The following is a 16,552-nucleotide window of genomic DNA, read 5'->3' on the forward strand; positions in this document are numbered from 1 at the left end:
CAAAACAAAAGAATTCACTCAAAATACAGAAGAAAAGTATTTTAACACAAAATACTTCAGCACAATGGAGAATGATCCAAAATCAATGAGTCATGCCCCATTGATTTTCTCACTTCACTGTGACTAAAAACAACAAAAGGAAAGAACGTGCACTGACGGCATTCTTACTTGGGCCTTAAAATCTGGTTGGACAACTTAAACTCCAGTTTTGTTTGTTTTACTGTCCAAACTCCTTTCACAGTAGGATAAAGTTATGATTCACTGTTACAAAGTAAAAAACAAATAGAAAACAGAAAGTGCAATACACCAGCTTCATAATAAACCATCAGTACTTTGTGTAATCTTTTAGGTCTTTTCAGAAAGTACAATAATCTATAAATACACAGAGTTTGATTTTTAGTAGTTTTTAAATAAACTGACTAATTTTCAAGTCTCACAAAGCATTTCAACCAAACACTCATGTGGTACAACAACAACATCTTTTGTTTTTTTTTTTATTTCTGTCACCTTTAAATTTTTCAGGCATTAAACTAATTGTGATATAAGATTTAAAAAGCTGAACGAATATAAATACGTTTTTAAATGATGATTTCTTTTGTTCAGGGAAAAAAGGGACCCAAACCTACAGCATGTCTGAGTACAACCAGACCAGAGGACAGAAAATCACTGACAACAACACAATGTAGAATAAATCAATTCAACAAAAAATAAAAAATAATAATTGACATCTTTTGTTCTGTATAGAGTTACAAAGCAATTGCTGGTGCTTTGTAAATCCAGCAATTCACAGTGAGGACCTTTATCTGCAAATAGAAAGAACATAACCTTCTCAAGATTGGCTGCACAAATTACGACCAAAATTATTCCAAAAGGGCATAAAAGACTCATCCAGGTCACAAAAATCTAAACAATAACTAAAGCACCTTTAGAATTACATATAAAGTCAAAGGAAAAAACCCCGCTGACCAAAAAGCCCTTTTCTGTTGCAAAAAAACATATTGAGTTCTGAGAAAATATTCTCCAGACTGATGGGGCAAAAGTTGGGCTTTTTGAAAGGTATTCCATCTGACATAAAACTGAAAGAACCTTGCAGGCTCATGGGGGTGGTGGGGGTCATAGTGCAGTGATAGATCACTGCACTATGACCTGGAAAACCTGTGACCTTAAGCTCAAGTGCTTTTGTGTAAGGCAGCAGCAAAGCCAACCAGTAAGTCCACATCTAAAAAACAAACAAACCAAAATGCAGATCTGAAAATGGCCCGGTCAAAAGGTTTGATTAAAACGCTGCGACAGGACCTTGAACAAAAACTTTCCAACTAAGATAAATTGAAAACAATTCTGCAAAGAAGAGAGGGACAAAAACAACAATGTAGTAGAAATATTTTCATTTATTACATTTGCACAATTTGGTATTAAATCTAGAGTGCTTATACTTTATGACATTGATTAGTTTGGATCGCCTTTTTTCCCTTAATAAATAAAATCACCAATAAGTTTGTAATAAAATCAACAAAACAATGTTGTTAGCTCTAGAAAGGAATTAGTTTTATGATTCAACTTAGCAAAGTGCTCATTTTAAACATCAGCCTGTCTAAAAGACAATTCATCTCAAATACCATTTGGTGGATTGGTGAGAGATCCAACAATAAAACAGTTTGACAGATATAAAACAATATTTTAACAACAAAGAGGTGATTTCCAAAAAAAGCTATTACCTGAAACTAGTTAGAGAAAAACCCTCTTCCCAGACAGATAATGAACATCTTGGCATCAAGTTTTTGTGAAAAGTTTCCCCTCTGCCTGTTGCTACCTGCTCAGAGTTTCTTTGGAGATTTCACTCTGTCATCTTTCTCTGCTTAAATACAGTATTTTTGCAGCTGCACTTTCATTCAGCTTTAACCGCTGCTGACTTTTTTGATAACTCCCTTTGACATGTGCATGCTTATTTCTGGCTTCACGTTAATCCCCCGCCCTCCTTTCTGCCTCCTCCTCCTCCCTTTCTGTCTTGGCGTATCACTCTCACTGTGGTTGTTTGTAATGAAGGTTTAGCGCAGGCCTTGTCCTTCGCCGACTGTCTGTGGGTGGGAGCATCTGGAGCTTATAAAGAAAGGGTGGGAACGGGTGGATGAGTGGACAAAAGACAAAACACAATCTTAGAGTTCTTAAAAAATTTATTCCCTGACACTGTGGGAACTGTTTTGCTAAAGCGTCTCAGTACACAGGTTCTTAAGAGCTATTCATTTCCTTGAACCTTTCCATATTTTGTCGCGCTGCAACCATAAACTTTGGTGTATTTATTTGGATTTTATGCTAAGTAACATATTATAACATATAACATAAGTACTTTTTTTTTTTTCCAAAATACAATCTAAAAATTTGATATGCTTTTGCATTCATGCACCTCTACTCATAGGATAGATAGATACATAGGAATTCCAAATGAACCTTAGTAAATGAGTAAATCTGTGTGTAATTTAATCTCAGTGTAAATCCAGTCATTCTGTGAAAATTTCAGAACGTTAAGACCAAAGAGCAGCAGACATGTCAGGGAGAAACATCTTTAACCTGGAGATCTTTAACTCTTTAGCCACAGCAGCCTTACTTTGAAATCCTAGATGCTCTCTCTCATAAAAGTGTCAAAAAATGTACATTTTTTCACTCAAATATACAAAATACTCCCAAAACTTCAGACAGAATCATACGTGTAATGTTTTTTTCACATAATTAGTTTTTTTAGTCTTTTATGTTTTTTTTTCATGATCTTGTGTGTTTTGTTTCTCTTTTCACCGCATTCACACCACTCTTAAATTGTGTTGTGGTGAAAAATGGCGGTGGCATGAGATGTTCTTCCTGAGCTCAGACAGGAGAGCTGATCAGAGTTGACGAGATGATGGCTGGAGTAAAATCATGGCCACGGCTACAATAAAACAGTTTAAGTTAAAGCTTATCAATGTGTTAGAATAGCCTCGTCAAGTCCAGAGACAAAAATCCAATTAAAAATCCTCAGTAAGACTTCACAGACACGCTCCATTCACTCTGAGTGAGCTTGACCTATTTTACAGAGAACAATTATTGAGTACTGCCCACTGTAATTGTAGCAAAATGGACAAAGCATTGACTTGGAAGGGAAAAAATTAAATACACTTCTCACTTTTCCAATTTTAATTTGTAATAGATGTAAAAAAAAAAAAACTGTTTTAGTTCCACTTCACAGTGGAAATTTCAATGAAAAACATTCAACTCTGCAGCTGAAAACTGATAAAAATCCAAGAATTGCAAACACTCTCAAAAGGCACCATGTATTTCTGTCCGCTCTCCTTTTTACTTTGATGCAGAAGCGTAATTCAAACTCACATCTTTCAAGTGTTTGCGAAATACTAACAGCAAAATCCTTTACTGAGCACCGGGCCGAGCTCTGGAAAAGTGTGCTGTAAAGTAGCATACATGTGCTGTCAAGAGGTGTAACATAGGCGACAGAACAACACTTAGTGCAGGAGAGGGTGTCAGTGCATGCATGGCCACACTGAGAGGGAAATGTGTTGGGCACGGAGACATGAGTGGAGAGAGCAGAGAGGGGGTCATTCAGCTGAAGTGCACACTCCAGAGGCAGAGGGGACAGCTAGACAGTAAGGCAGGTCACCTCTGCAACAAGAGAAAAGAGCATTTTACACCCACGGCATGCACAGTAAGAGAGGAGAAACGAATTCATATGCACAAGCACAATCATATCACCCTTTCCTTTCATAACCAAGCCTTTTTCTACTCTATTGTATCCCATTTTCTTTTGCCTTGGATATCAAAGCACTTTCCCAACAAATCCAGCATCAATAATGGAGCAGAGCGTTATCTCCCTCCTTTATGTTCAGAGACGCCATACCCTGCTGTCACTTTTCAGATGAATAATACACAAAAAAAGCAGAGGGCAGACTGGGAAGGCGGGGGGACAGAGGTAGACAACTTTTCCAACAAGAGAGAGTGGAGCGAAAAACCGGCGAGGGGCCTCCGTGCATTAAGACGGCACTCAGGTGGAGACTGCAGACTCAGCGGTTCCTCCAACTGTTGGGGACAAACTTTGAGTGTTTCATCCCTCAGATGGACGTCTTTGTGGAGATGCTGCAAACGGGGAGTTAAATAAAGGGGCTTTTATGACCACCTGAATGTCCGAAAGTCCCCTTTCTCTTCAGGCGACGACACACACGAGCAGTGATTTTCCCCCAAATAAACTTAGAATTTGTGCAGCTCTCTGCTCTTATCTCAGCATGTCGCGATGAATAATTCAACGCGCTTAAGTCACACAATGAGACACACGTGACGCTGTTTGAACTCTCCTTCATGTAATCCTCGTGTACAAGTTTGTAGCAGAAAAAGAGCAGAGGAGACGCGAGGGCCCGGGTCCCCCACGACGAGAAACTAAATAGCAGCCGCATAAAAATTAATGTCAGAATTGTTTGCTGCGTGTTTTTTATGCATGACTGGGCCCGAGGAGGATGGCTAAATGAATCGGCAATGACACATTTCGCTACTTATGCATGTGTGTGTGTCTGGGTGTGATCTATTTGATGTAAAAAGGATGATACTTAATAAGGCCACAGCACATGATCTGTGAGCTTATGTGGTGCAAATGTGTTTCGTAACTCACAGAGCTTTGTAAAAGTATTCATCCCCCAGGAACTACAGGGAAAGGGTGCATGTTTTTGAAAAATAAAAATAAAAAAATATCTGAAATGTGTTTAAAGCGTCTCTCGGTCAAATTAGATGGAGAGCACATGCGAACATATTTCTTCAAGTCTTATTGCAAATCCTCAAATGAATTTGAATCTGAACTTTGACTAGGTTATTTCAATATGCTTTCATCAAAACCAGGGATCTTCAAATCCAGGCCTCAAAGACCAATGTCCTGCAACGTTTAGATCTGTCCTGCTGAAATGTGGATAACAGCCCAAGTCTTAAGTCTTTTACAGGCTATACAAGCTTTTTTTTTCAGATCTGCTCTGTATTTAGTTCCCCTTCATTTCTGTCCAGCTCCTCTGTCCTGGCTGAAATAAAAGCATCGCTACAGCTCAACATGTTTCTTGAGGTTGATTTGTCCAAGTTTATGTTTTCTTCCACATTTAACGTTTTTATGGAGGCTAAAAGTTGGTCTTACCAGACCATAACTTTGTTTGGTCCCCCATCTAGCAAACTTCAGTCTTCTAACTTTTCCTACTTCTCCATAAAAGATTTATATAGAGTACCGGTACATCTAATTGTTGCCCCAGTACAAGATCAGCTGTGGATTTCTGCAGCTCCTCCACATTTAATTTAAAGGTAGTTGGTTGCACTGGATATTATTTAGGAGTGTCATAATAAAGGGGGTTAAATAGCAATGCATGCCACATTTTTAAGATTTGTGTTTGCAAACCATTTTCCCTTCTACTCCACAGCTGTGCTCCACTTTGCACAAATTACAAATGTTTGGGGTTGTCATAAGAGAACATGAGGAAAAGTGGAACTCGGATATAACCACACACACACGCATGCACACACACCTAGTGTAATCAAAATAATAAAAACAAAAATTGTTTACAGATATTTGTGAAATTGTTTGCTTTCTGTGGGCTTACTGTCTTCAGCTCCCCTCGACAACTTGGTCCTTTGCGCTGCACAAACCTAGAAACACGTCACAGTAAATTTGTATTCCAGCAGCTGATGCAGCTTGTATCACCTCAAATCCTGGAGGACGTCCATGGAAAATCTGTGACTTTAATGAGATTGACATAAAGACAAGCCAGTGGGTGAAATCAGACAGACCTACTGAGGAATGAAGGCTTGCAGGACAGATTTGTGGGTTCTCCATCTGCGAGTTTAATCCTGCAAAACAGAGAGGGGGAAAAAAATCAGTTTTCAGAGCAGCCAGAGAACAGTGATATGAGTCAGGGGCTACAGGAGATACCGTGTTCTTTTTATTGTTTGATTTATTAAGACAGGCAGCAGATTTCTGTGCACGTCTCTCTGCATTTCCGGGACTAAAGATGTATCTGTTGTTCTCTGTGGGTCACTGTTGTTTTTGTGGGTTGGCATACTTTTTAAATTCCCAGTGTGCAAACGGATTCAGAAGATACCATTACTCTGTCTTTGTTAGGCTGTCAGGGAGAGCAAAAGAGAGCCATTAGTTCTCCAGTAAGCAATGGGGTGACATTAAATGGAAATGAAAGCATAAAAATATAGCAACAATGAGAGGAATTATTCATCTGTAAAGAGTGGATGATGGTTCCTCTCTCCCACAGTGCCTCATCTGTGAATATGTGTCTGGAGCCCTTTAGGTGATTAGTGCGCTCTGTGTTTTTTCCTCCATTAGCTCCGAACGCGCAGGCCCGAAGTCTGATGCGTTCACCACCTCTGTGTCAACGGCAAACTTTGGCGTGCATTCAGTCCCCCGATGCAGGCTGTGCCAAGCTGAATGAAGAGCAACCGCCACAGTTTCTGAATACTAATGGAAAATTCAAGGGCTTCGAATCTGTGTGGGAAGCTGCCATGTGTCAGCATGCAGCACTCAGCATTAAAGTCACTCTGTGAGAGTGAGCCCGTGAGTGAGTGTGTGAGGGAGTGTGCGCAATTTCTTTGCCAGTTTGCTTTTTAAGGCACTTAAACCCCCAAAAGCAAATTTATGGGAAAACACCCTCGAGCGCAAAAAAAGTACAGCCTTATCCTCATTGCTCTCTCTCTCCGGATCCGAGGGAATGAAAGCATTTCTGATAAGAAATGCAGCAAAAGTTGAGCACCAAGCATGTTGATCCAACAGAGGAAATGTAAAGGGTAAAATCTGCAGGTTTCTATAAACATGTAACAGTAGCTGTCATTGCATTTTTAATCTTGGAAATTTGGTTTATAATCACAGTGCCCCTACGGGTCAATCAGTTTAATTTCCTAAATCCCAGAAGTTGGTGCCAAAATGCTTCATCACTCAGAATCAGCTATCGGGTTTGACAGATGCACGCAGTTGGAGATCGCCCTGATTTCACTTCACAGAGAAGGAAAAAAAAAATCAAAAAGAAATGTGGTGCAGCTACACAAACTGTGCAGCGACTTCCAACTTTGTGGGATATCAAACAAAAACTCTTAATCTAAAAGGATTCTTGAAAATGAATACCTAATGTACTGAACTGAGTTTCAGATCTTGATGGGACCCCAGAGTGCCAAAGTGTGGCTGTTCTCAAATCTTCAAATATTGATTCTGGTTCACAGTTTCTCGTCTTATTTCAGTGCTCAAGCTGTTCCTCCGTGAAACTGTCAAGATTCTAGCAATTATTTTAAACAGAATGCTGCAGATGTTGTCTGGGTTTTTTTCTCACAACTTGTCAATGTCTCTGCTTTTTCCACCTACCAGTGATGCTGCTGGACACAACAGAGACTACCTCAGAGCTGGGCTGGACCACCCATCCAAAACTATCTGGGGTAAGTATTGATCTGATCTGCAAAAGTGGTTTCCAGGTGTTTTTGGGATTAAAGCTGCACACACAGATGTGATCTAAGAATGAAGTCATAATTGAATTATAACTTAAAATTGTAATTTAGTTTATTAAAATGATCAAAGTTCCTGACTTAACCCAACTCAACTCCCAGTACGTGCTGTTGATGTTCTGACTGCGATTTTATCTCAGCTGCCCCCATGACAGTAGCCAACAAAGAGTGTGTTTATGTTCTGTATTTTATTGTTTATGAAACTGAGGAGTTGTGTCTGTATTTCTATAAACTGCACTCATTACATTGTTGATCTGAAAAATAAGGATGTTCTGCAACACTTTTCAGCCCTTACAATGACATTCTCAGAAAAACTGAGACTAAGTTGACTGCTGCTGCTTCCATCCTGTCTTAATTATATGTGCTTCATACCATCAAATCTTTTTTTCCCCCTGCTGGATCAATTATGTTAGATAAATATCAAGTTGCAATGAAAAGTTTGTTTGTTTGGATGCATTAAATTACTCAAAAGAAACTTTGGATAACCCTGATCCAAAATAAAATAAATATAAATTATTCATGTTTGTATCAGGTTGTAGTTTTCTTCTCTTCAGACACAGATGCAGCAGACAGATGTGATTACAGTGAGTGATATAAACAAGCATTTCAGGCCATGGTAAGACCAGGTCACTCTTTAAAGCAGAAGCAGGTCTTTCTTTGACCATTGAACGGATGGAAAATGTTGATTTGCACATATTTAGGCAATGCAGTAACTTTGTGAATTTGGCCCAGGGTGAGCATGAAAGTCTAGTTCCTCTGCAGCTCTGAATCACCACCTGCCAATTTAAAATGTCTGTTTTTGCTTAATGTTTGGACAACTTGGAGGCATGGGAGGTAAATTAAGCTGTGTGACAGAATTTTTACAATTATCAGTCTGTGTAATAATGTTGCTTGTTTGTTTGTATTACGTCTAAACAAAAATTTGTTTTGCACACTAATTAAACTATTATATTGCCATTGTGATTGTTTGCAACATTCATATAGCAAAGAACTGTTTAGAGTGCAATAGTTCAATTCAGTTCAACCCAGTTTATTTATATAATGCCAGTAGTTTCAATTAATCACAGCAGTAAACTCAGTTAATGGTTAATATATTCTAAGTGTTATAAGCTTACATCGTACATGCTAAGATTACATTTAGCCCGTCTCATGACAGCAGATGCTCACACCAGACAGAAATGAAATTACCCATAATCCTAAAGGCCAAAAAGAGAAAGAAGCAAAGAGAAATAGAGGAAAGAAGAAAATAGAAATGTTTCATTTTTATCATCATCATAAGATTTTCTAATAATGTGGAGCACTAATAGAAATATATATAAAAGGTTTACTTAAATTTTTTTTACCTTGTATCAAAGTCTTGTTTAGTTTTTGATGAGTACAAAAGACAGATTTTTAAGTGCATGGTTGCCGCTAAAACTGAATCATCAGGTTGGAGCTTTACAGAAGTCAGAAAAGGCCAAAGAAATATGCAATTTGAGCCTCTCCGTGAATAACGTTGTATTGTTACTCAAAGGATTGAGGTCTTCCTCTAATTCAGGCAGTAGATTTACTTTTTTGTCAGCGTGCATTTCTGGGAAAAAGGGGAGAGAAAGAGTTCAGCGTATGAACCTGGTTGACTGCTGGCATTGGTTTTACAATTGCAGACACAAGAGGCTTTTTCAACACCAAAACCAACCAAATAAATCAAGGAAATAACAGCATCAGAGAGAGAAAGAAAATAAATCTATTTTCACGGAACAACAGCTATTTTTCTGTGGATCAGCAGGTCTTAAATCCAAACTCTAAAAGGTGAAAGGATTGGTTCAGTTCAAACGCCACAGGATATACAGGAGCTAACACTCTGACTGTATTCATTTCTTTAAAATCAGAAACACTCATGGTCACTTTCACACATAAACGAGGTGTTAATTTGCCTTCAAAGCAGACAGCATCACTGAAACAAGTCTCACACTCTCACACACTCATAAACCTAAACGCGCAGCTGAATTAACACAGTTTGCTCCACACATTTTCCACGATTACAGCAACAGAAAAGTACAGCTGACTTCCACAAACATCCTGTTTTTTTTTCTCTCTGTCACTGCATTCGACGTCTCTGTGGTGGTGTTGGTTCTGCTGCACAGCAGGACATGTCAAAAGGGTCACTAACAAATAACTGTGTTGCAAAACAGTTGTTCAATATAAAACGATTTTCAGGCTGTTGTGCAGTGTGACGCTAGGGCACTGGCAGGAGAGCCTTAGGATCATTCCCAGGATATTCAAATCCAGCTTTTGCAGGGTCATTTTTTGAACTAATAACTTCAGATTTACAGAGGGCTTGTAGAGGCACGTCTAATATATAGTTATGGGTTTGAGACAGGATTATTATCTTTTATAATAGCTGAAAGTTGACTTTACCAGAAGCAGCCATAACAGGCCCCACCTCTCATTTCTCAGGAGACTTAAATGCCTATTTCTTGTGTTTTTCTCTATTGTTTATGGTAATCCATGACAGAATTACTCACAGTAAAGCAATGATAATGTCTGAACTCAGTGTGCTTAGTGTGCTCATATTCAACACCACTGAGTCAACATGTTGGAGAATCACCTTTCACTGGAGTTACAGGTACAATTCTTTTATGGTGTGTTTTACCAGATTTGCACATGTGGACACTTTGTGCTTCTGCCCATTCTTCACAATGAGATGACTCAAACTCAGTCACACTGGGTGGAGAACGTCTGCGAACACCAGTATTCAGTTTATGCCAAGAATTCTGGATTGGATTTCTGTCCTTTGACTAGGCCGTTAATATGTTTTGGTCTATGCCATTTTGTTGCACTTCTAGAATAGAAATAGTATAAAAATTCCTTCAGTAGGGACATTTCTGTGCAACAGCAGTAAAGTGAAAGGCAAGTAAAGCAATCACAGAAAGAATAACAAAATTGCAACAATAATATTGTGCAGTTATTTAGAATTTAGTTAATTTGGTCCAAAGAAATGTGCAGCTAGGTAGGTTAGTTACACATGTTCAAAGTGTAAAGGTGTATTTGGGCATTAAATTGACAATCAAAATAGTGAAACAGCAGAGATGAACAGAAACTAGCAGAACTGTAATTTAAAATGAGTAAAAACTGTGCAAATACCAGCATGTATGTTCATTTTGGTATCATCTGACCAGACCACCTTCTCCCACACATTTGCTTTGCCCTATTAACGACTTCTCATTACTCTCTCTCTAAACACCTAAACACTATTGTCACTCTAATAGTGGCCATATTTGCATGATGTAATAAATAAAGTGAAAACATAACATTTTTCCCCACTTTTGTCCCAGTTAAGACAAATCTTCACCAGTCTGAACTAGATGTTTGTCACAGTTGCGTGAAGGGTTAAGATTTCATTCTATAAATGTCTGACTTAACTCCAGCTGATGTCAGTCAAACGTGTTTTAACTTTTAGACACATAACTAGGCACATTTAGGAGAGCTGATTACCCACCAATCTGTGAACAAGCTTAGCAACAGCCAATGAAAGTGTGAAGCAGCAGATTATTGGTCCAAGTTGTTCCAATGTGAATACAGCAGCACTGCAAAAACATAAAAATTACAAGTAATTTTAGTCTAATTTCTAGTTAAAATATTAGCACACTTGAAATATGACAAAACTAGGTTACAAGTAACTTATTAGCAAGATATAAGAGCTTGTTTTAAGTCAATAAATTTGATAGAAATGTGTCAGTTCCACTGACAGATAATTGTACTCACACCATGAGAAAAATGTCTTGTTATAAGTGAAGTAATCTACCAATGGAACTGGTACATTTTCATCAAAATTAATGAATTATTGACTCTAAACAAGCTCTTATATCTTTCTTAAAAAGTTACCTACAAGTTAGTTTGGTCTTATTTTAAGTGTGCTAAGATAATTTAACCAGAAATTAGACCAAAATGACTTGGTAAGATTTTGTGTTTTTGCAGTGAGATGCTGACCAGGAGCAACTTTTTAAATAAAGCCTAGTATGGAGATCAAAATATTAAATACAATTAGCTTGTCTTACAGTACACAGAGGACTATGCTTGGTGAGAGCTTAAAGCGGAAAGACGTTGACACTTTAATTACTTGTTTATATGTTAGGTCACATTATCACATTTACTATTTCATCACACATTGCATGTTTTTCTCACTTCCTGCAGCTCTACTACCACATATTGTTTTTCACTTAACAACTACAGTCGCCTTTGTGTCGATCTGTCACATAAAACACCCAATAAAATACACTGAGGTCTGTGGTTACAACAAGATGCAGCAAGGAAAAAAAAAACTTCAACCACTTTTGACTGTCATGCTTTTTGCTAGTTGATTTATTATTTTGTGCTCTGAAGCTTTTGAGGCTAAATGAATCTGTTTCTCTGGTTGAATGTAGATGTTGGTACTTTTGAGTGGTTCTGTTATTTTGCCAGGCCCCTTTTGTAAAAGAGATTCTAGATCTCAACAAGGTTTTTTATCTGGTAAAGTAGAGGTTATTGTTATTATTATAAATACTCTTGCGAGGCCTTATAATGTCATTAGGCTACCTTGAGGGTGTGTGTGTGTGTGTGCGAGTTTGGAGGGTGGTTTCTGATCGCTATGTGTGTGCTTGCGTGACTGTGCGAGGGTCAACTTTTGGGTCAGTTAAATTCATTCATCTGTGAGTGATTACTGCTCAGTTCTAATATGGCTCATAATTAGACTTATACATTGTTCTGATGCTTTGACGCTTGTGAGTGAAATTTTCATTTTAAAGAGACCTGAAAGCAGATCGCCAGTGCAGAATGACTCCGTCAGACTGTGTAGAGATGTTCAGATATTATATTAACAGCATCAAACCACACTAGGAAGTCGCTGAAAGTGATTAGAAAGGTTTGATTGTAAAGCAGAGCAGAATTTCACCAACATCTGGCAGGCAGATGCACCAACGTCAGCCTTTTATCTTCTTCTACACTAACTCTACCTTCTGGCGGCGGCGTCCCGTTCTGTCTTCCAGCGTTGGGACATAATTGAACATGATGTTTGATTAAACAGGGCCTCGTGTGCGTTAGAAATTTGTGAACCGTGATGGCAACTGCTAATGGGAGGGACAGGGCGTGTGCGTGTGTGTGTGGAAGAGAGAGGAAGTAAGTCTGGGGATGAGCTTGAGTTTTCCTTTTTTCTTTTCTTCTGCGGTCCCTGGATGACAAGTGCTGCTGAGATGAAGATATGGTTATTTGACCTGGGGGCATTGAGCTGAGAAAAGTAGAAAGACAGACCGTGAGAGGAGCCGAGGAGAGATGGCGTGTGGGTGTGGGTGTGTGTGTGTGTGTGTGTGAGTGTGTTCTTTTTAACCCTGTTCTCTCCTTTCTTTTCACATCCCAGTTTTTCTTTCGCTTTAGAGTCCATGGATATCAGTTACTGCAGTCATTCCTGCTCCATCTTTCTGCACTCTTACTACTGACTTTCTCCCCATGTGTGCAACTCTTTCCTCCATTGCTCTTCACACACTCATTTCATCTGTCCTCCCACAATCATCTTGATCCTCTTTTTTTTTGTCATTTTTCTTCTCAAATCAGTGGAAACGTTTCTCATTTAGTTGCCTTCTTTTGCTCCAGTTATTTTCACTCTCTGCTCATTGTGAGAATTAATTTTGCATATATCAATGCAGTAAATGTGCATCTTCACTTGTGTCTGTGATCCCATGTGTGTGTGTCGTGTCAGAGGCCCTGCCCCTCCCTGCCCTCTGTCACTGGAGAGCTTGCACGGCCCTCCGACATTTCACTTCAAATTAAATCACAAAGATGAGTGTTCCTCTTTTTCTCTGTAACTTTTCCAACAACTCATCCACCCCTCCTCCCCAATTTGTCCCATTTTTTCCCTTTTTTTTGTTTTTACAAAGGAGGGAAAATGAGACAAGGCAAAAGAGAAAAAAGGGCTGGAAGGTCGAGGAGTAATGGATGAGGAAGGCGTTTGAAGTCACACAAAACAGAAAGCTGTGGTTTTGCACGCAATCTCTCATCGCAATAATGCAGACTCTGCTCCGTATACTTGTTAAGAATATTAATTTAATTTGTTTTCTGATGTTTTTTGCTGATAAAAACACAAAATGGAATTTTTAAATGGTGATTAACTTTTTTTTTTAACCCTCTATGGCATGGCGTTGCCCTCAGGCAACAAACCACATAGCTGTACCTCACATTGCTCCTTTATTTTATTTTTTGGGGGGCATGATTTTTGACATATTTTTGTCCAAAAAATAGTTCTTTTATGAATATAGTTTTTGTTTGATTTGTATTTCATTTCTCATAATCAGTGTAGACAATCTTGGTGTTCTAGACCAATGTTACCCTGAGGCAACAAACCCAAATCTGGTTCCAGGAGGTGTCAGAGTCCGATTTTATGATTGACATGTAATTAGGGACCACCAAGCTCCCAAAGAATGCAGGAAAATATTTCTTCCCCACAAAAATAAAAAGTCATGCCATAGAGGGTTAAATAAAAAATTTACTGATGTGGGCAAACCAACCTGGTCAAATGAGATCCTGTGTGCTAAAACACATCAGTTAAATAATAGATTTTTTGATTAGCAACATTACTACTCGATCAGTAGAGTCAAGAAATCACTAAACAAAGAGCAGCACTCACCCTCTAAAGAAATGAGAAAGTTACTGACAGCCATCATCCTGAAAAGTTTTACAGAACCCTTCTTGAGGCTTAGAGATGTCAGCAGACCACAGGGAAAGCCGTGATCCACAGAGAAAACATTGAACAGAGCTGAACATTCCCAGTCGCCAGCAAACAACTCATCCAGGATGTCACAAAAGAATCCTGAGCAACATCTTAAGCATTGCCAGTTTCACATGCCTCAGTTAAGCAGGAGTTTACCAGCAAAAAAGAGGCTGAGCAAAACCAGCATGTTTAGGAGAGCTAAGCTGTTTTGTGGACAAAACCTTCTGGTATAAAACTAATGCATGTCTGAAAAACAACTGCTGAACTTATACAAACTACTTCTCGGTTCAACACACTTGAGAATGGTTGTAAACTGCATACTATAAAGGCATTGCTGTACCGAAGGTTGAACGTTAGAAAGAGCAGGAGCTTCTTAAGGTCCAATGTCAAGGTGTTAAACTGCAAAGTCAAATTTCTTTAAAGTTATGTTTGATAAATATAGAAATTTTATTCTGTATGAAGGTAGGATACTTAATTGGGCTATAAAATGACATTATGTGCCTGGAAAGTACATCATACTGCCCTTTTAGCCACAGTTCTGTTGAACAGCAAGTCAATGATCTGACCGCTAGTGAGAGTGATTCAACCAGCTATTCGTTTTAGGGTCAGGTTTGCCATTGAGACAAATTGGTTCAGATGTAATCTTTCCACTCATAAATCAAATTATTATTCAAGGACTTCTCAGGTTATCTGATTTTAAAATTAGCTCCATTAGCAACATTCAAGTGTGACAATAAAGCTGAAACACAATAAATCTGTGTAGGAGAAAACACTTTCTCACAGCCCTAATTTAAAGCCATGGTGTATCAATGTTTTACTGCATAACCCCCTACTATCTTTAAATGCAAACCCATAAAACTTCACACTGGTGCTCAATTTTCAGCTTACAAATTTTTCCCCACTCTCCTCATTTGCATCCGTCCAGCCGACCGTTTACTCTCTGTTGTTTCCTGGTTCCAATTTCCCCTCGTTGCCTGATCTAACAGAGTGAGTCAGAGCCTTGGAAAGACATTTCTGTCCTTTCACTCCATTAGACCGACAGCGCCTCAGACGCTTTTTATGTGCTCACTGATCATATCATTATTCCAGCTGGTCCAAATACCAAATCACTCTGTGATGTGTGATGCTATGAAGATTTTCCTCCCCACTGACTGTCAGAACCACAGTGAAACAGACCTAAGCGCGCCAAGATGGAGTAACACGTACAAAACCATGAATCACACATGAAATGCGCCCCTGTTGGCTGGTTGGACCTTTTGTCTTCTTTCCACTGTTGTACGGGGAATAATGATGATCAGGGCCTAATACATAATTCTTTTGAATTAAACCAGAAAAGGTCCAGCTTGTCCCGAGGGACAAGCTGGACCTAAAACCTAAAATCAGAGTCTTTTTATCCCTGAAGGGAGTGAGCTCTGTAACCGGTAAGCCTAAAACCCGCCTGTACATTTGCATTTTGGAGAGTCTAACCGAGTTCCTTTCTGAGTTCACTTAAATATAAGTTTGTATTCTGCTGAAGTAAAATAAAACCTGATTATTTATTCACCTGTCACAGGTACACAACTCCAGGCAATGCAAAAGAATCAGGAAAAGGCTGCTCCAAACTCAAATAGTAGTCCTTCTTTACACTGAAACACAAAATTATTTCCATAATATGTATCAGTATCACATAATTATAGCAAATTGTTCAAAATGTGTTGTAAAACAGAACAAATATGCCTGATTTTCAGTAATTTGCTCTGTTGACATTGAATTTTTTTCTTTGATTCCACCACCCTCACCATAACGATGGGCATGAAGAGAATTTTTATTTTCAAATAAATTCAACATCAAGATGTCTTTTCATAGGTGTCCTTGTTGCTCTGTCCTTTACACTGAGGGAGGATTCATTTTGAAAATCACTTGCATTATCTTGTCTGTTGTTATCCATTAATATAAAAAAAAAACGTTTTTTGGGATATGGCGATTGCATTTCATTACTTTTTGGCATCATCCCTTTGATTCACTAAAATATTAGGCAAATTAAAACAAATGAGATGGAAGGCTATGGAGAAATGAATGCTTTTGGATCATTATTTATCCACAAAAAAAATTCTATTATTGTGTACATGCAGGATATTTAAAGGTGTAAAAACAGTACTCTAAAATGGTTATTGTTTATAAAGGTTTTCCCTAGATCATAAAGGAAATCAAGATTCACCTCATACGGTTTCACAGAAAAAGCCAAACGTTAACGTCACGTCTCTGCTTATGTTGTCACCTCGTTTATAAAGGTATGTGGGCCACAGCTGATGAACATGTGAGGGAGCGGCCACATTAGAGCCCTATAGATGTGTG

General features: G+C 38.6%; 1 protein-coding gene across 1 annotated transcript in view; it reads left to right on the forward strand.

Moving 5' to 3' along the window:
• The window catches only part of LOC111608095 (ephrin type-B receptor 5-like), a 53,461-nt gene that overhangs the window by 9,031 nt on the left and 27,878 nt on the right, over window positions 1-16,552 (forward strand). Inside the window, exon 2 of the mRNA XM_023330645.1 lies at window positions 7,367-7,434. Within this exon, the coding sequence (XP_023186413.1) occupies window positions 7,367-7,434 (68 nt within the window). The remainder of the gene's footprint in view (window positions 1-7,366; window positions 7,435-16,552) is intronic.

This window comes from Xiphophorus maculatus, chromosome 3 (assembly GCF_002775205.1).
Source record: "Xiphophorus maculatus strain JP 163 A chromosome 3, X_maculatus-5.0-male, whole genome shotgun sequence".
NCBI lineage: Eukaryota > Metazoa > Chordata > Actinopteri > Cyprinodontiformes > Poeciliidae > Xiphophorus > Xiphophorus maculatus.